The 24,924-nt window shown below is 45.1% G+C and overlaps 1 protein-coding gene across 2 annotated transcripts in view; it reads left to right on the forward strand.

Moving 5' to 3' along the window:
• PIP4K2A (phosphatidylinositol-5-phosphate 4-kinase type 2 alpha) overlaps positions 1–24,924 on the forward strand; it is a 158,934-nt gene that overhangs the window by 88,804 nt on the left and 45,206 nt on the right. The window contains exons 2-4 of one of the 2 annotated variants that reach the window (XM_074358485.1): positions 7,823–7,920; positions 9,221–9,317; positions 23,336–23,488. In XM_074358485.1, coding sequence (XP_074214586.1) covers positions 7,823–7,920; positions 9,221–9,317; positions 23,336–23,488 — 348 coding nt within the window. The remainder of the gene's footprint in view (positions 1–7,822; positions 7,921–9,220; positions 9,318–23,335; positions 23,489–24,924) is intronic. The other variant, XM_074358486.1, reaches the window with a different exon arrangement.

Genomic DNA, 24,924 nt, shown 5'->3' on the forward strand with positions numbered 1-24,924 from the left:
TTGCTTTAATAAATAATTGCTTTGGAAATTGATTTTGTATCATTTAAAGATATTATTTATGAGTCATTAAGATTTAGTGGAACTTTGAGGAATATTTATTTCCCGCCCACCCTTTTTTGTATTTTTAATTGAAGTATAGTTGACTTACAATATTTTCCCTTTTTTTGAAATATCAAGGAATGTCAGAGAAATGAAAACTTTTCAGTGACACAGGTCTTTCCAAATTTAGCTTGCACTTAACAAAATCACAGCTGATCGCAGTGCATATTCGATTACACATGCATTAAATCACTGACTCTAAACATCTATGTAATTACTCCTTAAAGAAAAAAGGAAAGGACTCCTTTGGAAGTTTTTAAGACAATGAAGACTTGAATTTCAGGCAGGTGTCTTCTGAAGTTGTTGTGACCCTTACCTCATAGGCTGTCAGGATCTCCAATGGATCTTAGGGTCAGCCAGCCCCAGTCTCTGAATTGCGTATTTGAGGTAACTCAAGTGAGTTGCCTGACTGAGGAAGATTTAGGCTGAATTAGTTTACCTAATTTCACAAAGCCTGTTTTCTTATCTGGAAAATGGAGATAATAATAGTACTTACACCATTTGGTTGTAAAAATCACATAAGATACTATGTCTAAAGTGTTTAATGTGATGCTCGGCTGGTGTCCGTTAAGTATAAGCAGCAAGGTTAACAACAAGTGTTAACGTGCATTAAGGCCAAGGGGGGCCTGGACCTCAGTGGCTCCCTCCGCCCCCCACCCCATGTGAACAATACCTTCCCCTCTACACACTGTATCCCGATCAGGAACATTTGAGTACTTTGTACAAAACCTTGGACTCACCCTCCCCACCCCAACTTGGCCCTTGTGTCAACTGATGTTAACAACAGAGCTTCTTTATTTAACAACTTATGTTGGGCCCCAGCACTGTCCACACTGATGCCCAGTGGCTAAGCGGAAAGTCTGGGCTGGTGCATGCCAGGCTGGTTGGGGGTGACTGGCACAGCATAACCAGGAACAGGCAGCTGTCCCCGGGGCACCGGGGGACCCAGCCTGCAGCCTTTCTGTGTGGGGGCATCTACAGTGTATTTTTCCCATCATGAGCTGTGTAGGTCTGTGAATGTGAGAAAAGAAAGAGAAAATGAAAAACTATTTGCCCAAGTGGTTTGACAACTATTAAGTACTTCACAAGTTTAAAGTGATATTGCACATTTGTTGTGAGAGTCTATTAAATATTTGCAAACTGAAGGAACCTTAAATGTGGCCTTAATAATAGATCTAGTGCTTTCAGTTTATTATTTAACTAACCTAATAGTTTAATAAGTAAACTCCAAAAGCAGTTTTGTTTCCATAAATTAGAAACTATTTGGATTTCATGATACGTGCTTAGTCCAATGGTGGTGTGGCTTTCTTTCTTCAAAATGGTAATGGTTAACACAAATCTTTTTGTTTTCTTTCATGAATATTAATGTCCCATCTATAAACGAAATTATATATGTGTGTGTGTGTTTCCTATGTATCTATAAAGCATCTTTAAAGAAAGAAAGAAAAGTATAAATGCTTTAATAAAATACTGTTATAAGCTAATCATGATAAATGATTATTAGTTTTGCTGCCAATTTTGAAGTAGGCCATATACAGTGGTTGGGCTAGGCAGAACATCAAACCAGTAAATTAAAATTTTCTCAGACTGAAGACTTTGAAACCCAGGAATTTTGTCCTGAGGTCTGCAAATTCACAGCCCCATTCCTGTGTGTAACATAGGCATTAACAAATAGGATTAACTCAGTTTTATTCAACATTAATAGCTTACTGTCGTTATCTGCATCAGTTCATTCAAGTGAATTAGAGACAAGGATATGTTTTAGTTTGTGTGATGTCAAAGTCATAGGCTACAGGGGAGAATTATCCAGGAAGTTAAATGGCTTTCAGTTTGTTATCAGGAAGCACTATAGTTAATACATTTTGGTAAAACTGATGATTGACTCATGAGCCCCCATATTAAAAAACTAATAAAATGTGCTTATAGGAAGAAGAAATAGGGGCTTATGGATACATTCTTGAAAAATGTTGTTTTTACTAATTAAGAGCTTCATTTAAGTGGTAGATCCCCTGGTTTGTGAAAAATTTGTTTACAAGTCATTAAATCTAGCTACTCACCTGACCAAGGGGCGTGGGGAGAGAATTTGGGGGCAAAAGAGAAGCCCAAAGGAAATGTGAAGCCATTGTGAAGGAAAGACAGCCTGGGAGAAAGTCAAAATGCCCACGGCTACTGCTGTCTCATAAACTCAGTGTCAAGTTCGTCCTTGACCATAAAGGTACAGACAGACCAGGATGTATTGTAATCTGCAAAACGAAGGGTTAGAGTGGGATCACTGAGTCTCTTTTGATTTCATCATCTTTGATTTCTCATGCCTTTTCTCCCCTAACAAGGGCCAAATGTTCCCTCCTTCCTGGGGAACTCTTGATTTGTGAAGGTGGAACCTTCTTCTCTTTGTGTTGAGAGTCGCATTCATAGACCCACGAAGCTCGTGACTGGAAAATAAAACACGAGTCACATCTCTCCATCTTTCAACAGCCACCACGGGCTTCACTCCCTCCCAGACGCCCTTCCGCACGCCTGTCCCTGAGTTCCTGGGACACTCGCTGGCCAGCCTCCAGCTTTCCTTCTCTGCTGCTTTGTCCTTCCCTCTGTGTACATGACACCCCTCCAGCTACAGTGGGGAGCTCTTTATGGTCAGCGATAAGTGTTTGGTACTGACTTTTCACCCTGTGATTATCCTAGAATGATTTCCATTGCTCTTCCTGTGACATTTCATAGCTTCATGTCTTTTTCTGGCCCACCTGACTAGCAAAGACCTCAAACCCAAAAAAGCCCAGTCATCTCCATCAACCCTACACCCTGCGGCCGAGCTCTGCTGGAATGTCTGTGCCTCCAGGAGTCTGCTCGGTTCCCTGTAAATTAACCATCACGGCCTCCCCATGCTGCCCCAAAGCCCAGCCACATTTCTCTCTTCAGACTTGTCCTCCCACATTCTGCAATCACTTTTTCAAGTTCTCTGTGTTCTCCCTGAGCCCCTGAGCCCCTGAGCCTGCCCTCATCCTCAGCTGATGGTCATGGCTCCTTACTTCCCAGAGATACAGGGAGCCAGGGATGGGGGCCGCCCGTCTCCCCTCAGTCAGCTTCTGCCCCTGCCACCCAGCCCCAGTCTCTTTTCCCTCTTCCTGGTGGAGGAGTTGCCTCCCCAAAGCCTTGTCCTTCAGGCGGGCTCGGATCCCAGCCCCTTCCACTTTCCCCACAGGTGCCTTGGAAGGGTTGTCCCTTCTGTGGACTCAGCCCCTTCCTCCATCCCTTAGGCCTCCTCCTCTCTCTCCTCCCAGACTTCTGAACACCTAGGCTGATCCAGGTGTGCACTCTCCCACGTGCCCCAGCCTCGTTTCCACTGCTGTGCTCCATCAACCCTCCCCCCCCCAGGTCCCCAGAGATCCCCCACCTGTTGCTCAGCCCAGCTGCCGTTTTCCAATCACTGTCCCACTCCACGTCTCAGAAGCTGTCAACATGTTGTTCTCAACGCGCTCTCTCCTGCATGTCCAGGAGGTGACTGCTTCTGGGCCCTCCCGCCCTGTTCTCAGTCCTTCCTGCTCTCCTTTGCAGGCTCATCCTCCCCTTCCCGGCGTTCTCCAAGACTGCTCCTGGGCCCTCCCGCCCTCTTATTCTGTCCCCTCTCCAGGCTGCCTCCTTCACCCCGTGGAGTGACCCTTACACACAGGTGTACGTAGTTTTACCTCCTGCCCCTGCCTCCCCTGGGGATGTCAGATCCACACGTCCACCTGCCCACCTGACACACTCAAGATGTCTCAAGAGCACGTCAAATTTAACAAGTTCACAACTGAACCCTTCCCTTGAAATGCTCTCAGTAGATGGAACCATGGTCTGCCTTGTCACAGCAGCCCGTGTTTCCTGGATCTTCCTCCTTCACCCCTACACCTTCTGTCCTCTCTTGGAGTCCCCTGTGGCCACTCACAGTCCTCTAAGGCTGTTCAGCCACATCCCATCACGTGCCCCCTGGATTTCTGCAGCCAGAACACACTGATCTCTCATCTCTCCTGTTAATTGTACCCCCCACCCTGCCACAAGGCCTTTGTACCTGCAACCCTACTTTCTGGGACCCCTGTCCCCCTGCCTTGTCCTGCTCCAGGCTGGCCCCCCTCACCTCCGTCACCACCATGGTCCACAGCCTGGTGACCTCCTCCCTCTTGCCACCTGTCACTGTTGGCATTTTCCATCTTGCACTTCTTCAGTCAATGTGTGTGCTCCTCTAGACTGTAAACACCGTGAGCATGAACACCGGGCTTTGCCCAGTGCCTGACCGAGTGGATGCGTGCACACTGCACTCATGGAAGGATGGGTGTGGGATAAATATCTATAAGGGAAATTTGCAGCTTACACATTCCATTTTGGCCGGAAGGTGTTCATGTTTTTACCAGAAAACATTTTTCAGAGCAGAAACTACATAGAGCAAAAAAGATCCCCAAAGTTTCTCTTTTCCTGCTTGCGTTCTAAAGATTCTGTCACCAGTACAGATGTCAGTGGCATGAGGGAGGAAGGACAGACTTGGACGTCCCTGCTTCCACATCCGGTTTTGCTTTCTCAGTAGCCACGGGAAGCAGAGATGTGACAGGTATCACCTATTATGTTCTTTGCAACTTTCTTCTGTGTAATTTGGTGAAAGTAATATAGAGTTGATTGCTCCTTAATTTTTCCTTGTCACCCTGTGAACTTCCTTTGTTTTTACTCGTTCTCTCCTAGTTCCACAAGGTCTTGAGAAATTGATTTAACTGCCACCAACCTCGGTCTAACTGTGCTTGTCACAAGGCTTGGGTTTCAGTTCTGATTCTTTCTTTTTTTTTTTCTTTCAAACTTTGATATTTCAGTGCTAGCATAAAGATACGTAGATTTTAATTTTTCACAAACATATGCTGAAAATTATTTAGTATTGCAAGATACTTGAGTAAACTGAATGGGAGAGATTATTTTAAATTAGTCTAGTGTTGTGGCTGAGTAGAAGTTTCACACACTTCTATGGGCTATAACATGAAGGAGATTCTAATAATATAGTATAAAATAAAATTGGCTAAAAGTGATGTCTGATTAAGTTACTGCCATTATCTGAGAGGAACAGAATTGTAATTTGGCTTTGCACAAATGCAGTTGATACAGCGCTATCCCAAGAAAACTATTTGCTTGGAAGGGTTATAAGGACCATCAGTATATAAGGGTTAAGGATTAACTGATGCTTGTAATTAAAATTGTTTGGGATGAATATAAAGTGGCTATAGGTTATAATCCAATACAATGCACAGTAGGGGATGATTCTGATTATCTTCTTCCATAATTAGATTATATCATTTGCTGTTTTAAACATCTGCTGCTGTTTATATCTGTGGTCCCCAAACTGCCCAGGTAGCCTAGGGCATTGCAGCAAATTCAGGAGGCAGGCCACGGGACACTTCAAAATTTCAAGGGAAGCATGCTGATCTCAACATCTGTAAGACACCACGCAAACTATAGTGTGAGGGAGTTGTCGATTTCAACTTGGTACTCCCTCCCGTGGCACAATGATTGTCTTTGGAAAGCTGAATTCTCAACAGTTCTATGGAAAAAAGCAGGTACCACAAGGAAATCAACGCGAATCAGGAAATGAGGGCGGTAGTATCCAATCTGATTTGTTAGGTTTGAAGATTTGTGCAGTGCCCAGCATAATATAACCCTGTACTAATTATTATAAATATTAAGTAATATGTGAATATAGTAGTCTTCTTCTTGTATCTCAGACCTTCCACCCACAATGTTTACCTTCTTTCTGAAGTATGTCCTCAGAGTTTAAATAATGTGCTTTTCAGGCTTGTAAGTTCCTTTAGTGAGGCATGTTGTGGGGTAGTTCTCAGTTGAGAGCCTTTATTTTGCTCTCATTTTTTGGTAGTTTTGATGGGTTTATGCCACATGAGTTCTTTCCAGTACCACGAGGCAGTACGTCAGTTCTGGCACTGTCTTCCTGGAGCTCACATCAGACCCCACAGGTTAAGGGCCCAGGCGCACAAGACTGCCCTTCTCCCCCACTTCAGATGCCAACCACAAGTCAAGGTTGTTACCTGTGCTTCTGACCTACTGGCTGTAAAATCAGAGGTTCCCACAGCCCCCTCCTCAGATTCCGTTAATTCGCTAAGCAGTACACAGAACTCAGAAAAACATGTATATATGTTTACCAGTTTATTACAGAAGAGGTTATAAAGGATACAGATGGAGCAGTACATAGGGCAAGGCTCAGAAGGGTCCCAGTGCAGGAGGGTCTGTCTGTGGACTGGGGTTCATCACCCTCCTGGCACATGGATGTGCTCACCAACCCAGAAGCTCACCAACTCTTACTGTTCAAAAACATTCCATGTCAGGGATGCTTTCTTCCAGGCACCATTTGCATTTACTTCTGCCAGGTGCTGGGACCCCTTTTGCTTCCTTCAAAGGTCTCAGTTTAAGCGGGGAGGGTATAACTCTAGTGGTAAAGTGCATACTTAGTATGCATCGAGGTCCTGGGTTCAATCCCCAGTACCTCCATTAAAATAAACAAGTAAAAAAACCAATAAACCTAATTACCTACCCCCCCAAATTTTTTTTAAAAAGATCTTAGTTCAATGTCGAAGTCTTGGGTTGAGCTCCCCAGCTACGCTCTGACACCTAGTGTGAAACTGGCATTTATCTTCAGAGAAGCCCCTCCTTCCACGCTTCCTTGATGGTCACCGCACACCCTGTGGATTAAACTCACTGTCAGGGAAGGAAGGCGCCTTGACGAGTCCCCTACTTTCTATGAACCCAGCAAAAGGTTAACAACTCTGTCTATCAAAGAACTCATACTTTTGGTTTGTTTTTTGTTTTTGTAACTGAGAGCCCTTCCGAGTATCTTCCATTTACTGGAAGCATAAACCTTTAAAGTGGCTTTTATTACTAGCAACTAGGGAGTTATAGCTTGGGAACTGAGATGAAAAATAACTGACCAAGAGAAAGTTCAGCTCTCATGAAGTCAGGTGTCCAAAGCTGTCCCTGCCACTCGTGGGAATGTAAATGGAACTGGGCTTAACCTTTTGTTGGCTATAACCACATAAAGATGTGCTTTCGTCTTGACCCATGGGCAACCCACCTCCCTCTGATTTAATCCCAGGGCCATATGTTTCCTTCTTTTCCTTCATGAAGGTTCCTCTTCTGGTAAACTCATGCCCCACCCCAATACTTTCTTTTAAATTTAGTTCCTATAAGGTAAAGATCATATGACTGACAGCGCTGCCTTTTGAATACCCAAAAGTGTAAAGAAATAGTCATAGCCATTAATTCAACAAATATTAATATCAGACATTTAAAAACCCTCTTTCTCAGATAGTATTTTCTTTACAAAGGAAAGTTGACCTGGACGTGTGATTGAAGGAGCCCTGGGTTGAGGCTCTGGAGGGGAAGTAGGAGGAGGGATGGGGGAAGCAGGGACAGCTGGCCATGAGGGGTCACCCTCCAGAATCCCTCCCATCACTGCCATCCAGGAGGCCCAGCAGCAGGCAGGGGTGAGCAGTGGGAGTTAGAACTGGAGGTGAGGTGGGAGGCAGTGGGGGATTCTGCTGAGACAGGACAGCACCGAGAGAGATGATGTGGGACAGGAACAGTGGGGAAGGTGGGCTGGGAAGTCCTAGCACCCACCATATTTTCTCAGTAAATTACACGTTCAAGTCAAGCACTGTCCACCTGGATAGTAACAACCTGTGCCATTTATTTTATATTTTTCTAGATCAATGAACTGAGCCATGTTCAAATCCCTGTCATGTTGATGCCAGATGACTTCAAAGCCTATTCAAAGATAAAGGTGGACAATCACCTTTTTAACAAGTAAGTACCAGCACCACCTTTTTATAAGAACTGGCGTGGCTGCCAGGAGTATGATTTTTGTGAATTTCTAGAATCACATTATTTTTCAATGGGTGGGAGTAAAGTTTTGCTGATGAAGTAAATCCTGTGATAAACATAACCATCTGTCATTTTCAGAAAAGCAACAGCAGGCCCTCTTGGGTAATATCTTTTTGCCATATGGCATATTGTTCTCTATGAATATCTTATATGTTAAAAGTGATATTCTCATTACAATTTAAATGTTTGAAGCTGTAAATTGCTTGGATTTTTTTTTTTTTTTTAGCAGCTATGGACCTCAGCTCTCTTACACAAAACCCCACTAATGATTACTTTATGAACAGAGATGACTAATTCCTAGAGCAATAAAGAATTAAGGTGTACTTATATCAAATGTAATTGGATGCCATAGTGGGCATTGAGACTGTTTCTCCTTTTCAATGTCAAGTTAGATGTCATGGAACACCGTCTGTGGGGGGCAGTTCATTGACAGTGGGAGATACACGGATGTATAAGAAACAGTACAGCCCTTAGTGGGGGCGGTTCACAGTCGGGTGGGGTGTTGAAAATGGACACACATACAAATCACCATCATTTGTGCACAGAGTCCCACAACAGAGGGGAATGTGTGTCTCTGAACACGAAGGAGGAAGCAATTCTGAAAGAGTGGGCTGAGCCCCAGTGAAACCCCTCCCACGTGAGGACCCATTGTGAAATTTCTTAATGGGGCCATTGTTCTAAGGTGAAGCTGATGTGTTAATTATTCTCACAATGCCGTTTAAAGGGTGACCTTTTAAGGGGACCATTTCTGTATGGTTTTAGAATGCAGTATTTATATAAAAGATAAAACAGGTGGTTCCAGGAGTGACAGGCAGTCTTGTTTTTTTTTTCCCCCTTGACGGAGGCCTAGAACCCAGCACACCAAGCACGTGCTCTACCGCTGAGCCCTACCCCCAACCTGCACCTGACAGTCTTGTTTTGTACACTTCCATTAGCAGGTAACCCAGGATGAGTGTAGGGGGCACTGTTGGTGGCTCTCTGCTGCCCTTCCCTGACTCACCAAGCAATTTGTTTTGCCTTCACCAATCCCCTTGTATGTCTGTCCCTTCTGTCCCCCAGATCTTAATGTGGGTTATAGTTGGTCCCTCGCAGCACACCTGTGCCTCCTGTGGGTGGGAACCCTAATCTCTTCTGTGGCTACAGGGAAACAAGACGGCAGCCCATCCAAGGCCAGTTCCCCCTCTGCACGTCTGAGCTTTCTTCCACCATTTGCCTATTTCAGAGAAAACATGCCGAGCCACTTCAAGTTTAAGGAATACTGCCCGATGGTTTTCCGTAACCTGCGGGAGAGGTTTGGAATCGACGATCAGGATTTCCAGGTGAGTCGCTTTTGTAACATTTGTTTCACCCTGTAAAATGGAAAATGGGATTCATGCCCTTGTCACAGCAAGTCATTAGATAATAGTCATTTTCATTCTGTATAAGAATTTTTTCAAGAGTTCTGTCTGCCTTTTGATTTCTGCCCTGCAGCGTGTTGCCAGCCCGTGAGATTGTGTATGTGTGTCGCACTCGCATTTCCTGTACTTGGAGAGGCCACTGAGGAACCTTAGAGATTTATTTTTCATCCTTGCTGAAGTGCTGCTTTCTGAATCGGGCCACCCTGACTTGGCCACTGCATTTTGTCGGAGGCCCCCTCTTACGGCTCTGCTGTGCGGAGTGGTATAGTGACCACAGCACCGCTGTCACCACCAGGCGCCCACCAGTCCCAGGGACACTTCTTTGCGTCTCCTGTTCCGCCCTGGGGACCTACCATGCGGAAATGTGTCCTGTGGCTTTGCTCCCTATGTTTGCCTCGTTCTCAGTTTTGACTTTTAAAACAGAGCTCGTGCACTGTCAGGTCTGCTAGTCCGTGCAGGTCTGGCCTCAGTGACCTAATTTTCACAGAGCTGGCCAGATTCCTAAAAACCAAGGATTTCTTTAAGAGCAGAAATCTGAGTCCGGAGCCACAAGCACTACTTTCTGGTCTTTTACGACAGTCCATTCATTTCACTGTGAGAGTACTGACATTTTAAGTCTAATAAACACTTTCTCTCATTTGCTTCAAACCAGAAATCCTAATTTATCCCCCATTGCATGTCCTCTTGCTGCCCTGGGTGCCCTTCCAAGGTGAATATTGGCCCAGGCCCCTAAGGCAGATCCAGCTTAGTTGGTACATTTTCCTGTAGATCTGTGAGCCTGCCCACTCTGCCCTGTTGTTGAAAATTTGCAAGAATTTCTCACAGGCTCACTCAGGCAAGAGAAACCTCCAAGCTTGCCATATTTTGAAAAGGCAAGGCCTACAGGGCTGCCAGTGACGTCCCTCTTCTGGGGACCAGGACCGCGGTTTCCACGGAGCCCCAGGTTCTGAACAGAGGCTCAGGTGTGCCCGGGAGAGAGCTGAGGGGAAGTGGGCAGGGAGGATGTGGCCACCCAGTTTGCTTTTAAAAACTGTGGTGGAGCCAACATTTGGGTCTGGGCTTCATGTGTCACAGAGAAATAACTTCGATCACACTTAGACTTGATATTTACTGCTGTGAAAATAAGTCACTTCTAAAGAATTAAATATTGGAATGGTAAAAGATGTAAATCATATAAAATAAAAAGGAATAATTCTACATTATATAATAATTCTACATTATGTAAAGAGGCCGTAGGAAAACACACTGTGTACTTTAAAAGGAATGAACAGCTGATAACTTTGATGTCCTAAGAAAATCTCCTCCCTGACTCTCTGCTGCTACACTCAAGGGTGTGCTTTCCTTTGTTCCCTCCACCTCCTTTTTAAAAAAATTAACCTGCTACACTGGCATTTCACAGAAACCAACTTTCAGAGCTTATGCTATTGGATCTGGTTTGATTCCTGAATTCATTACCACAAAGAAGTCATTCTATTTCTCAAGAACCAGCCCTCTTTAAGTGAGCTCCAAAACAGATCCATTAGATCCTTAGATGCTGAAATATTAGGACAGGAGGTGGGGTGCCTTCCTTTTTGTGCCCCCTAAAAACAAACCATGTAAGTTGGTATTTAAGGAAGTGCAGATTGCCAAGCACTAACTTCAAAGGCAAATTAGGCAAGTGGAGGATGATTCACACGTAACTAATTGGCAAGTTTGTTAAGCTCTCGGAGTGAGAGATCAGTGTAAGGGAGAAACGGTGTGAGTGTAATTAATCATTTGAACACCACTCCTTCCCTCAGCTATGCCTGGTGCTTTTGGCATTTAGATTGCTACTTTCTGTTTGGCAACTGTATTTCTTTTTTTTTTTATTAAGTGGGTGTTTAAAGTAACTTTAATAAACCAGAGATGCACAGTCCCTTGACATCTGCGGAGTCCACAAACTGCGGGTCAAATTGCGGGTAGTGGAATCCACGGGTACAGAGGGCCGACGGTACTGGCCTCCCTCCTCATTTCTACACTCCTTTCCCAGCGTCTATACTTCCTACAAATTTTTCAGCAAGGTCAGGACCAGAGGGGTGGTCACGTCAGCTGCACGGCACATCGATTCACCACTGCCCAGACACTTCGTTCGTTGTGGCCAAAACATGTAACAGGTTTCAGAGACACCTAGTACCAAACTGAAGTCACTTTCTCAATCTGGTTTGAAAAATGGGATCAATGACCTGGGGTCCAATCATCTTTGCGGGCAATGGATTGCTCAGGGGGACCAGGCTCCTCACTGTCCCCCTTTCTTTCTCTGTTTATTTTTCTGAAGTGCTTGCTTACTGGACAAATGGCTTTAAATCATTGTGATGATAAGAAGCCCCGCTGTCCGATTCCTTTAGTATTCAAACCTTCACATCGAGTCAGATGGGTGAATGTTCTCCACCTGCCTTGTGTGCGTGACTGCGTTTTTGCTGCACCTGAAAAAAAAGTCAGTATTGATCAATCTGATCAACATAGAACCTAGTAATTAGCCTACTTAATTGACCCCCATCAGCCAACTTAAACTTCTGGAAAGGAACTGAACAGCTTCCCTGCTGTCTTCGTAAACATTTGTGTCTTTCCTCTGGCTTTGATTTCTTGAATGTCTTTTAAAAATAGAGCTTCTTTCTCTTGCTGTTAAAGATGAATTCAAGCAACAGTTCTAGAATATTCATCACTAATAACAGTATCACTTAACATACATATATACACCTGTGTGTGTGTCTGTCCAGTGCTTCCAGATTCAGAATGCTCGCTGACTTATTAGCGCTTCTTTAAATTACTTCATTGGTTTGCAACAGGCTCAGAGTTGAATTATGTTCTTCTGATCACTGTAGGGACAATATGACTCCCCATTACCGCTCTTTTAAGATAAGATATCTAAGATAACTCCTCCCACAGAGGCTGCCACTTTAAGCTCTGGTCCCCTTAGGTGAGAGATTTCATGCACAATTATCAACTCCAGGTGTGTTTATTTGCACCTACTGTGTGTCAGGCTCTGTGACAGACATTATAGGGAGTGCAGAAAAGAAGAAAGGACGACGGGATTCTTTTTTAAACTATTACATGATAGATGCTGTATTGGATGGTAATGAGATTTACAGAGACCCAGGCATCTTGGTTTTCAATGTTCTTCAAGGAAGCCTGCTTCCCTCTTTCTGGTCTCTCTGAGGATCAGAACCTCTTCTTACAGACCTGGAAAGTCAACTGCAGGCTTCAGTTAAAGTTTCTGAGTTTCGAGAGAGAATGGCCCACCAGAAACCAGAAAGTTAAGCAGGACGCCAATGATGCGATTAAAGCTGAACTCACCACACAGTTGAAATGGAGCCCTCCAGTTCTTTGTAGAGGGTAATACCCTGTTCACTTTTCCCCTGTCACATCTCCTGAGTTGGAATCCCTTATTATTTGCATTTGATGCACTTTCTTCTTTGTGCTGGTAACAGAGACTTCTAATTTTAAAATAATTAATTTTAAAAGCTAACGTTTTAAACATTTGATATTCTCGTTTCAAGTTAAAAATAAAATTCTCAAGTGTTGAAATCCTTTAGAGTATGCTAAACTTTATTTTAAAAAAAGCGTATATTGTGCCTGTATCTCTAGAATATAAAGTCTATCAGGTGTTTTCAAATGTTGATTTCCCAAATATAATTTAAACCATCAGAAGGCAGGAGATGAGCGGAGCTGGTTTACCAGGGCTGCAGGCCAAGAGGTTAGCACTAGCCCAGCTTTTGGCAGACACTTAAGAAATATTTGTGGAGGAAAAGAGGGAGGGCTGAGAAGGGCATCCCCGGAGAAGTGAGCCTTCTGGGCCAAAGCATGGAGGCCTGAGAGCTCAGGAAATGAGAAGCGGCTGGACGGTGGCCAGATAGGGGGAGATGAAGATGGGAACTGGCCTGAAGACCTCAACTGGATTCTGCAGCCCCAGGGTGGCCCCGCGGATCTCACACAGGGGGTGACGTGAGAACATGTGGTCGTGTCTAGAATGCATACAAGGGAGACAGAGAAGTTAGGATGCTGTGAAACATCCCAATGAGTGAAGAAGAGGCATGAACCAGGGCCCTCAGCAGTGACAAGGTCCAGCAGAAAGCAGCTCCCCGGGACAGAGAGAAGAGAGAACTCAGGAGCTGGGGGTGTTGGACCCTGAGAGATGGGGCGAGGGGTGCCGGTGACTGGGGGAGGGAAGTGTGGGAACAAGGGAGGAGAGAGAGGAAGTTGAATTTTTAGCCTTGAACGTGCAGGTGACCCGGAGGCACCTGTGAGGCCGGTCATCATCACCGTCCTGGGGTTGGGGGCAGGCGTGGGCCAGGAGCAGAGGACCAGGGAGTGCTGAGCACAGAGGTCCCCACTCTGAATTTGCTTCCTTTATTCCAGCATAAATGCCTGTCGTCTCTCGGGTTCGCCCTGTCTCCTCACACTCTTTGGCCTCTCAGCTGAGCTACTGTGAACCTCACTGTGAATATCAGGCAAATACTCTGCCTGGGCTGAGAACCAACACCCCCCCCCCCCCCAGATTGGACGAGTCTCTTGAAAGACTTTTGGGAAAACTCCTTCCCAGCCCATCAGCATCCTCAGACTTTTTGTTCCTAGTGCTTCTTCCACTGCTTCTGAAGTGTTGGACCAATTACTGCCCCATCTTGTCCCCCAAATGTCCCCACCTGGCAGCTCTGGCTTCCGGTGGGCCCGCATTTTCCACTCCTAAACCCACGTCCGGCTACATCTGGTGATTTTCAGCCGAGCGCTGACTGTCAATCATCTGCCCCCGGGGGGCTCCTGTCCGGGTCTTAATCGGGAGTCTGGGACATAGGCCTGTGGTATGTTCATCTCTGTCAAGTACCAACTCGAGATTTAAAAGGATCTCTTGCTCTATGATGGTCCTGCAACTCTCCCTTCTCAGCAGCTCATTACCATTCATTTTTGTGTCCTTTTCTGATTAGTTGGTTCATTATTGATAAGTGTTCAACTGCACTGTCTTGCCGCCCCCTCCACCCCCACAATGAAAGCCATCCCATGCCTGGGCTCACAGCTCAGACTTTCTTTGAAATTCCCCAGGAGAGTTAACACAGGGCTTGAAACACAGTGGGCATTTAATGAATCCTTGATGATGGTGATGTTCATGTAAGCGTGTTGGTCTTTCCCTCCCTGACAAGGTCAGAGGACCATCTGTTCCATCAAATGTGGGGCTTCTGGCTCCTGGCTGTGTGATTGGAGGCCTGAGTTGTCTGCAGGGCAGCGATTGGCTTCTAGGTTTCAGGCCTGTGAAATAGGTAGCCCAGGTTGGGAATTTTCCTGGGAATTGGGAAGCTGATTTGAGTCTTGAATCTTCAGTGGCAGATCCTGTGCCTTAATCCAGTCACTTAACCCTGGTGGGTCTCAGTCTTCTCATCTGTGAGTGGGGAAGAAGGGTGCCAGGCTCTCTGAGGCCCTCCCAACTGTCAAACCTCTGAATCTATTAAGTCCCGGGGTCGGTGACTGTCACTCAGTTTCTTGTACATGATATTGTTGTGTCTCCCTTGTAAGGGGCCAGCTTTTACATGTTTGAGCAGGGCAGACTTGGTTGTCAGTGGCCTTTCTGTTGACTAAACAGACTTTCATACACAATTTTTAACAGAAACACAAACTCATATTAAAACGGAAGGGGAAAAAAAACCCAAATGTATATGCATAAAAGAACTAAATGTTCAAAATGCTTGGGTATTTTAAAGATGGATAGGGGATCCTAAGGGTTGATAAATCATGACATTTTTATGAGAAGTATGGAAAGATGGGTGGTAAGGGTGAGCTAATTAAATTGACATTTCCTCCACCTCCCTGGGGGCCCCAGTAATCCCGGACCTCCCACTGTGGAAATAGCCTCGGTGCAGACCATCAGAGGAGTGGGGAGGAAGGCGAGCACCATTAATCCCTTTCTTTAGGGAAAGGAAATAGATGTCCAATTATAAATGTGAGAGAGCCATTCAAGAGTGAGCATCATCTCTCATTAGCTGCCTTTATTTCCTACTGAGGGCTCACGTGGCCCCCAAGCTTCAAACACAGCCACTGAGGTTTGAGATGGGGTGTTGTAAGATCCGTGATGTATTTGTCTATGGAAAATGGAAGTGGTGGAAAATGAGTTTACTTATCTGGTGGCAAGATCGTCAGGCAAAATGGGCTGAATTGTCCTATTCTTACCTGCCCAACATCTGGTAGCTTTGCCCTAGAACTTTAACTTGTGTCCAACAGTTTGTCCTATCCCCAACTCCCCAGAAGTGGCATTGGCTGGCCATTGGCTGTCACATGTCTGCCACGCTGAACTGAAAAGAGAGGACCCACGATGTCACCTCCCTCACCCAGAGACAGCCCAGGCTCTCCAGCTGACCCAGTGGGTCCCTCAGGGTGAGGAGTTTGCTCAGGAGACCTGCAGGAAGAGCGTTTGGACGAGCTGCAAATGCCTGCAGTGCTGTGTGATTGCGTTATATGAAACATCCAAAATAGGCAAATCTATAAGACAAAAAGTAGATATTAGCTGAGGGGAGAATGGGTGTGACTGGGTGCTGATGGGTACAGGGTTTCTTTCTGAGGTGATGAAAATGTTCTAAAATTCACTGTGGTGGGGAGGGTATAGCTCAAGTGGTAGATAGAGCGCATGCTTAGCATGCATGAGGTCCTGGGTTCAATCCCCAGTACCTCCTCTAAGAATAAATAAATAAACATAGTTACTATCCCCACCAAAAAAATAAATAAAATAAAATAAAATTCACTGTAGTTTAACTTTGTAACCACACTAAAAACCATCGGTTTGTATGCTTTAAATAGGTGAATTGTCTGGTATGGAAATTACAGCTCGGTAAAGCCATTAAGGAAGACTATTTGGGGTTTAAGATTAGTTTATATTCAGTATGAGACCTCTTTCACCTTCCACCATGGATTTTGGCTGCCTTTTTATTGATGTCAGGGCTTATGATAATAGTATTTCTGCTTAGAACAAGTGAATTTAAGGAATTACATAGTGCATAATACACAACCGTCACACGTACAGATGAAAAGGGTGGCCAGTGAATAAAAGCATGATTTTTGCAGTTTGTGTACATTTATCATTAGGTTCCCTCCCAACTGATAGCAAATGATTGTGTGTTTTCTAAGTCTCTCCTGAAAGCAGTAACTCCTAGTGAACACTAACCAGTAGAGCAAGAGGGAAGCCTAGAGACCATTAAGTCTGACTGTCTTTGCAGATCCTTAACAGAGTAAGGTGGGGGGCGGTGGGGGTGGGGGCTGATGGCCTTGGACCTGTCCCTGCTTCTCTTTCTAGCACACGTGCCGAGACCCAAAAGCCTGAAAAGCAAAGAAAGGAAGGCCATTGTGACTGCCGTAGGCAGCTGCCATGTCGGGTTTCTGTTACATCTGTGTTTTAAATGTGGAATTGAGTCTTTTAAGGCTCTGCACTGAAGGGGACTGTGGACTGTGTGGTTGCCCAGCCTGTTACGTAAGTGACTTCCCAGACTGACAGTCCCGAGGTTGCTTTTCCAAACCTTCATCTCTCCCTTCGAGCCCTCATCCAGCCCCTGCTCACCCTCCTCATCCTTGCTGCTACACCGAGGTCACCCAAGGCCCAGACATCAGGCTCCCTGATGTTCCCAAGTTCGCTGGCAACTTCAGGCAGCCTACTTTGCTCCCCTCCTCCTCCTCCTCTGGGAAGGGGTCCCCCCAGCCCTCCAGGCTGCCTCCTTTTGCACTTTCTCCTTCCTTTAGAGAAATGACCGTTCCTCCACCATCCCTCTTGCCCTGTGGCTGGAGAGGATGCTGGGCTGTGAGCAGGGGCCAAGGATGGAAGGAAGACCTTGTGGGGTAGGAATTTATGACTTCAAACCTCTTTGTGTAAAAAGTTTTAAGTTCTTTTTTAAACTGTAAGTGGTGGTTATTGAGAGCTATAGAAAGTAAACTGTGAAATGGAGACTATGTGAAGGGGGAGGGGGAGGTTCTTGATTTTTCACTGAGTACAAACCAGAGGCTTGGCCAGGGTGGGGAGGAAAGGAATCAAGGGCCAACCGGAAGAACTCATTCTACAAGTCCGTCTTCATTTTTGACTGACCACCTTACAGAATAGTTTGTTAATATTGAGCTGCACCTCTAAAATGTCTTCGGGATTGAAATTTGCTATTTACAGTAATAGCTACCATTCATGAGTGCTACTGTGTTGTGGGCAGTATTACCGGAACTTTGTATTAGCTAATTTAACCCTCAGGCAGACTTTTGATGGTGATGACTTTCGTCATCAACAGGTACAGAAACTGCGGCACAAAGAGCTTAAATAACTTGCCCAAATCCCACAGCCTTGACTCAAAGCTCTCGTGTCTGGTGCTGCATTACACTGTCTTCCAGCTTCAACATCAGTGCCATTTGGAACTTGAAAGGTCCTCAGCCCTCTGCTTATGGTGGTGTGGACCTGAGAAAATATGAATAAACTAAACAAGAGTGCGAATAAACTAAACATAACAGAGAAAGATGGTTTTGATGTTCAGAACCCTCAGATGAGTGTGTGTGTTGTGGATTTAGAGTCTCCGCTCTTCTCCTGGCTCCTAGACTTGGGCGGTTCTGTTAGGACATTTTAGAAAACCAGTGGAAATTTTTACTTCCAACTTCCATGTGTATTTGTTGCCCTCATATTTTATTGTGACTTTGACCTCAAATATCTACTGTGTTTTGCACTTTTACACTTTTGAACTGAGAAGTTCAGAATCTCAGATTTTGAATTTTTTTTAAATGTCAACTAATTATAAGAGTATATAACCCCCTAAACTTTGTCCATGGCGAGGAATTTATTTTCGAATGAGAGTAGATCTTTCCAAACTCTCTGCAGATTTCACTGGGTAATTTTACCTGGCAGCTCTCTCATAAAGACAGACAGGTACGTAAGGGTGAAGGTTCCCGAGAATGAATATTTAATTTGGAAATGGGAATTATCTTGATGATGACTAAGCCAACCCTATACGTGGTGCTTTTTAGGCCTTTGGTTGGATCAGATCTTCATCTCAGACTTGGCCTTTTAAATTAAGTGGTTAAGATGAGAAAGAATATTTTAGAACGGTCCCTTCAGCTCGACCTTCTTTCTTCCATGCAAATCTTGTCCTAACTTGTGAATGTGTCTTAACTTCTTTTTCTCTCTTTTTCTGTTTGCTTGTTTATTTTTACTTTAGTATTGTAGAGAGTAACCCAGAGCATTCGCAATATAAAAAGATGATTCCTTTCAGCCTTGGCTTTCTTTGCCAAGAAAACCCATAGGGTTGTAAGCAGGGAAAGGCAGAGGATGGGATAGTCTTCTGAAGGTAAAGCCTGTGTCCATGAGAGACTGAAAACCTCCAGCAAGTCTCAGATCCCATGAATTAATTCGAACAGACACAGAGAACAGTGCCACATGGTTAGAAATGGGAAGCATTCATAGGACTGACATTGTCCGACTGTCTCCAGGATTGGAGGAAGTGCTGAGACCAGGCAACTTTCCACCCCATCTTTGCACAGGCTGTCGGACCCTGAGCCCGGGACACAGCCACACTAAAGCCTGTCCTCACACACACACATCTGTCTCAGCTCTGGCCTGGGGACAAGGTGGCTCCTACTGCCGACTGACCTCCTCAGTTAAAGTCAGGTAATAAACAGTCCTGGAATGAGTCAGGAGGGCTCTGTGCACACGTTAGCAGAAGCGTAAGTTGAGGACTCTGGGTTGTGCTAGCACTGAGGCTGTTGCTGATGACATTTTTACATGTTTTGCTTGGCAGAACTGAAAACAAAGGCAGCTCTGGCTCTGTGCCAGCTGGCTCAGGCTTTAAATTGTGATCAGAAGGTGTTGGTCACCACGGAGAAGTCTGCAGCAAGGATCTCAGTGTGGTGGCCATCAGACTCGAGCCCAGGCGGGGAGGCAGGCCGGTGGGAGGCGTGGGGCGGCTGCAGAGCCTGCCACGTGTCCCGCCCACCCCACTAGGACGTTAAAGAACTGAGACAGGCGAGGCATTTCGGCTAGTTGTGTCTCTGTTTCCTGGTCTGTAAATTGGATGCTTTGGGATGATCTCCAGGGTTACTTCCAACTGTCACGCTCTTTGATTATGAGATTTATTTACAAACAAGGGGGCCTTTGGGGGCTCCTGGAGGTCACTCCCAGGCTGTTTCTGGCCTCACAGACATCCCGTGTGAGGTCACAGTGCTCTTTTTCTTTAGAACAAAGGGCGCTGAGGAATTTCAGTATTCGGTTTCCCTAAGATTGCAGATTTTTCAGCCACCTGATGGCTACGTTCGATGTATATCCATGTCCTCGTTCTTTCTGGAGTCATCCCGAGTGCCCCTGGGAACTCTAATGTGTTATTTCCATGCTTCTCGAAGAAGTATCGTCATCTCCTCTTTAACACTGGCCCAGGTGCCCTGAGCCACCCTTATGCTCCTGCTGAGATGGCGCGTGGTGGCTGGACTCTCTTCTGACTGGACTTTGTTGGCAAACATCAAATCACCATCGAAGGGCCATGTGTGCCGTGTCTTCGAGGAAATACATTCTCAGAGTTGCAGGAGGTCTGAGGGAGAGATCCAGCTCAGCCCGCCCTCTCCCTTGGGCTTACCCTCCCTCACTTCACAGTCCCAGGAACTGAGGTTCAAAGAGGCTGAATGACGTCTCCAAGGGCTGATGAGTGGAGAGAATTTCCTAGGTCCCAGACCAGCAGCCTGCCTTACTCAGCACTGCCTTTACACACACACACACACACACACACACACACACACACACACACACACACACACACACACACACACACACACACACACACACACACACACACACACCCCTGCCTTATTTCAGAGGTTTCAAAAGTCGATGATTGTGGAATTAATTAAAGGCAAACGCTTAGCCTTGTCTTTGTAAATTGCCCTTTTTGGTTACCTCCCAGGAAGGAGCCTTAGGCATGTCACTTCACCCCACTGTACCCCAGTTTCATTATCTTCAAGTGTGAAAATGCACCTGACTTTTTCTGTTTCATATGTTGTGGAAAGAAATACGAATGTGGATGTTTTTTTCCAGGCCTTAGAGTCATTCTAAGGATCACACATTTTGTGTAAAATTGCGTTCACTCTTCTGATTGTCTACTTGCCTAAGGCTTTCAGTAGGTTTGATTCATGTATTTTTATATTCATAGTGATTATGAAAGATATGTTCTAAATTTTGACAAAGTGTGTCTGTTCCTAACTTCACTAGTTACTGGAAACCCGAGAGCCTTGAAAAAAATTCTTCCACCCATTGAAGTAGAGATTGTGGCTTGGTACTACTTAGGTGATTATGGAAAACTTGAGTTAGGGCAGAATGAAGATTAGAATTTGTAGTTTTGTATTCCAGGCCATTACGGGAGGCCAGTATCCTGTGCAAAGTCATTAATAAATAATTATCAATGTCTTTGAATCTGAAGAGAAAGGTGAAGAATTTGGAAGGAGGTAGCATCTGAGCTAAGGAGTTAGTCCATTTTCAACTCTGCCTTCTAGCCCTTTTCCTAAGCCCATATATTGCTTTGAACATGGTATTATTAGACATTTTTTGAATGAATGAATCCAGTGAATGCAATGAATTATTAATCTTCACTGTAGAATTTCCCATTTTAACCAAACCAGGGTTGGAGAGACTATAATGGGAAAGGTGAGGTTCAGACAGGTGCATTTGTATAGAAAGCAGTTAATACACTGGACTCCCCATGCTCTGCACCAGACAGACCACGTCGAGCCGCTGTCCGGGTGCTCTTGGTTCTCACGTGCACTCTGCAGACCCACTGTATTGGCATCATCTGCTTCTTCAGATGCCCCCCCACACACCCCTGAATCAGAATCTGCATTCTCACCTGATCACCTCCACCCGCAGTTACTCAGGTGCTTGTTAAAGTTTGAGAAGCACTGATGCTGCAGCTTTCACCCCTCTTCTCTCCCCTGGTCCACGAGGGAACACTGCACTTTTGTATCTAATAACACTTGAGAAAAAGTCTGTGGAACTGATGCTGCTCTGATTCTGTCCTTTGCTGAATATAAGTACCCTTTACTAATCCCCCCTCCCCCCCAAAAGTTAACTTACATGTATTGTCAGTTTTACAATGTTTATAACCTGGTCCACCTGGCTTTCATAAAGTTGATTGTTCTCGCTTTGATTTTTTTTTTATGCCTGAAAATAATTTGTAGTCTTACCATTCCTAGTGTTCTTGTTTTAATGCTTGGGAGGAAAAATTCAGACCTTTAGCTAAGAGCAGTCATTGCTTTTTTTGGCTAGTGTTTAAAACCCCAAAAAGATGCATTCGCTTTGATTTTTTTCCTTTTTATTCTTCATAGGAAGTGGTGTAAAGGAGACTTTTATTTCTGAGGGAAAAGCCAATATAAAGAACTAAACTTTTTTAATATCTCCATTTTCATCCTGAAAATCCTTTTTGTGATTCTCAGGCTAGCTAATGAATTTCAGTTGTCTTAATCAATGAACACGGCCAGATCCTGCTACTTAAAGTCATCGGGGGTTACATTGATTTTCCTCCCCTTCTCTCGAGTTTTCTAATGAGCTAAGGAAAGCACATTCAGTTAACTGGCAAGTGTGTTCACTCACATCAGATCAGGATATGCTGTCTCAGAAAGTAAGGGCAGTGGCTGCAAGGCTGGGGTCCTGGAAACGGGAACACGTTCCTTTCCCTCTGCCCAAAAAGGGCGTCCACCAGCTCCTGCACCACGGCAGTGTAATTAGACCTCATACGGCCAAATCCTGTTGAAGTTCATCTGGAAAAGAGGGAAAGGATAAGGAGGCTTGAGTATACTGGACAGATAGGAACTCTTTCCTTGACAGTCAAGATGAGGTGATACCACCTGCCTCTCGAAAGGCATCTGTGTCCCCTTAACTAGACAGGGTTTGATTCACTAGTGTTTCTGAATGCCCACTTTTGGAGAAAGTGAAGAGGGATGTCTTTCCCTTTGAATCCCTCATACGCCATCCAGTGGGGCCAGGCGGGGAGTGAATTTAGTACTCAAGCACAGGTAGCAGAGGCGAAGACCGGAATCCCTTGGATGCTTAGGGTTTGCTAATCCCAATAGTCCAAGTGACCAGTGTAAAATGGTTGGGGGAAAGCAGGGTAGACTTCCTGGAGGCTCTAAGAAAGCAGGAGATTCAAACAGGAGAGTCACCTGTGAGAGGAGGGTAGCCTTGGCTAGCTGGAGTGTGGATAGTGTGAACCTGGGATGAAATAACTAGATATTGGAGTGAAATATGCCAGAGGAGCCCCACCTCATCCCCTCCAGGAGATGAATCATGCTCAGAAAAATGGCTGAGATGGGGTGGAGGAGGGACCAGAACATAGTCTTCTGACACCTGCTGAGGCCCTCCCAGGGCAGCCACAGGCAGTGTAGTTTACTGATGGAGTCATCTACTGCTTGAGTAGTTGACTAGTTGAGAATTTGGGTTCTGAGCCAGCCACACTGGAGATGGAATTCTGTCTCTTCCTGCTACTAGCTGTGTGACCTCCGCCTGATTGTTCTACCTCTCTGATCTGCATGGTGATATCAATAGTGACCGTTTCATGGGAAGGTTCTCAGAATTGGGAGAAGTCCCTGGTGCATAATGCTTCACAGAATACCTGTCGTGTAGGGAAGCATTCAGTGAATGTCAAGGGTTCTTTCGTGGCTGGAGCCTAATTTTATCCAGAAGGAAAACTGAACTTTTGTCCAAGTCAAAAGAACAAGGTGAACAAAATAACTTTGGTTATAATTCTAGACATCAGAATCACTGTTTTCATTTCATTTGAAAACCTTACCATTTGGGTATTGATGAGTAGAAAATGTTGTCATCCTACTTATCAACTTTTTCCAAACACAAATGATTTTGAAAACTTGTGGGGACAACAAATTACCCAGAAATTAGAAAGCTGCATCTTTAACCGGTTCTCTCTTCCCTCGCCCACCCATCCCATGGGAAGAATTCCTTAACCAGGAGCGCACCCCTTCCCAACGACTCCCAGGCCCGCAGCGGAGCTCGGTTCCACACCTCCTACGACAAGAGATATATCATCAAGACCATCACAAGTGAAGATGTGGCCGAAATGCACAACATCCTGAAGAAATACCACCAGGTACCTTTTCTCTGTCTTCATTCGAAACTCTGAGAAGGCTGACACTTGTGACAAATTATCCTTAAGGCCAGAGATTTAAATATCTAGTTAATAAACAGCACACATTTGACACAGTTATTCAATCTAGCTGTGTTTTTAAAAATTACTGTGGCCAGATTTACCAGCAGTTAACATTTGGGAATGAGAGATTCATTAGTTATACATGTAACACTTTTAGTCTAAATACCCTTCTATACAGTAGTTTCAGCGACTCCCATTCTGATTTTAAAATCACTCCGCTGAAGATTTGGCAGCAGGTCAGAAGTTTTTTGCACAGGACGGAAGCGGGGTGTTGAAAGTGGGTGTTTGTCTGCTTACCACCTCCTTTTCACCCCTCAGTGTTATCCTTTCATAATCACCTGGGGATAAGTGAAACTAGCCCTGTCTCATCTCCTGTCTGTCTGTTTGTCTCTCGAGGAATTCTAGCACGAGTGCCTGGTAGAGCACACATTCACAGGTCCCTACCAGAGTCGTAAGAGGTCTTCCTTCCTTTGAAATAGTAACAGCATGATGTCCAGCATCAGGCAATCCTGGGTTTAGACCCCAGCCCTGTCACTAACTAACCACGTGACTTCCAGACTTTGAAGCCTCAGTTTCTTAATTTATGCAATGGAGATAATAACACCAACCTAACACCGAGCCCTGAAGATTGTAGGTCAGGCTCTCAGCACAGTGCCTGCCACACACCGGGCTCTGGTATGTGGGGGTGGTGGTAGCCTTCAGCAGGTCGTACAGCAGGAACCGGGACAACTGTGTCACCTTGGGAAAGCGGAGTCTTCGTGGGGTGAATCTGACCTCTGATCGCAGTACTGCAGCAACCACCTTCAGAACTGGTGGTTAAACCACACGCTGAAACATACACACACACTGTTGCTTTAACCAGAGGATTCTCAAAAGTGTTTCAACCATCACGTCAAGCATCAGCCTCTCCAGGTAGCTGCTTCGAAGGTGCTGCTCAGTTGGATTTGCAGGCTCTGGGCTGTCTGTATGAGCTTCCTTACCTGGCGGGCGTGCTTTCTGCTGTAAACTTCAGGAGTTATTTCTTGGCACTTGCTTATTCTTCTAATCTTCCCAGAGCGTGATCAGCTGAGTTTTGCTTGCAGTGAGGTCTGTAAATATCTCTAAGCTACATTCTGTTTCTGGAAGCTGGGGGCTGCCCCTGATTTGTTTTTGAAAAACATGAGTCTGCCTCTAAATTCATTTAGCATCTAATAAATCTTTTATAACACCTATTCCTTTTGAAGTCTGTGCTCTGGTGCTTATGCTGTGCCTATTATGAAGGAGATTTTAAAGTGCTGGATTAGTACCCTTGAGTGAGGGTGAAAATGCTAAGGCATTGGCTTCTGAATGAATTGAATTACAGGACGCAGCTCTCAACCATCCACCTTTTAAACTGA

The sequence above is a fragment of the Camelus bactrianus genome, chromosome 35 (genome assembly GCF_048773025.1).
Source record: "Camelus bactrianus isolate YW-2024 breed Bactrian camel chromosome 35, ASM4877302v1, whole genome shotgun sequence".
NCBI lineage: Eukaryota > Metazoa > Chordata > Mammalia > Artiodactyla > Camelidae > Camelus > Camelus bactrianus.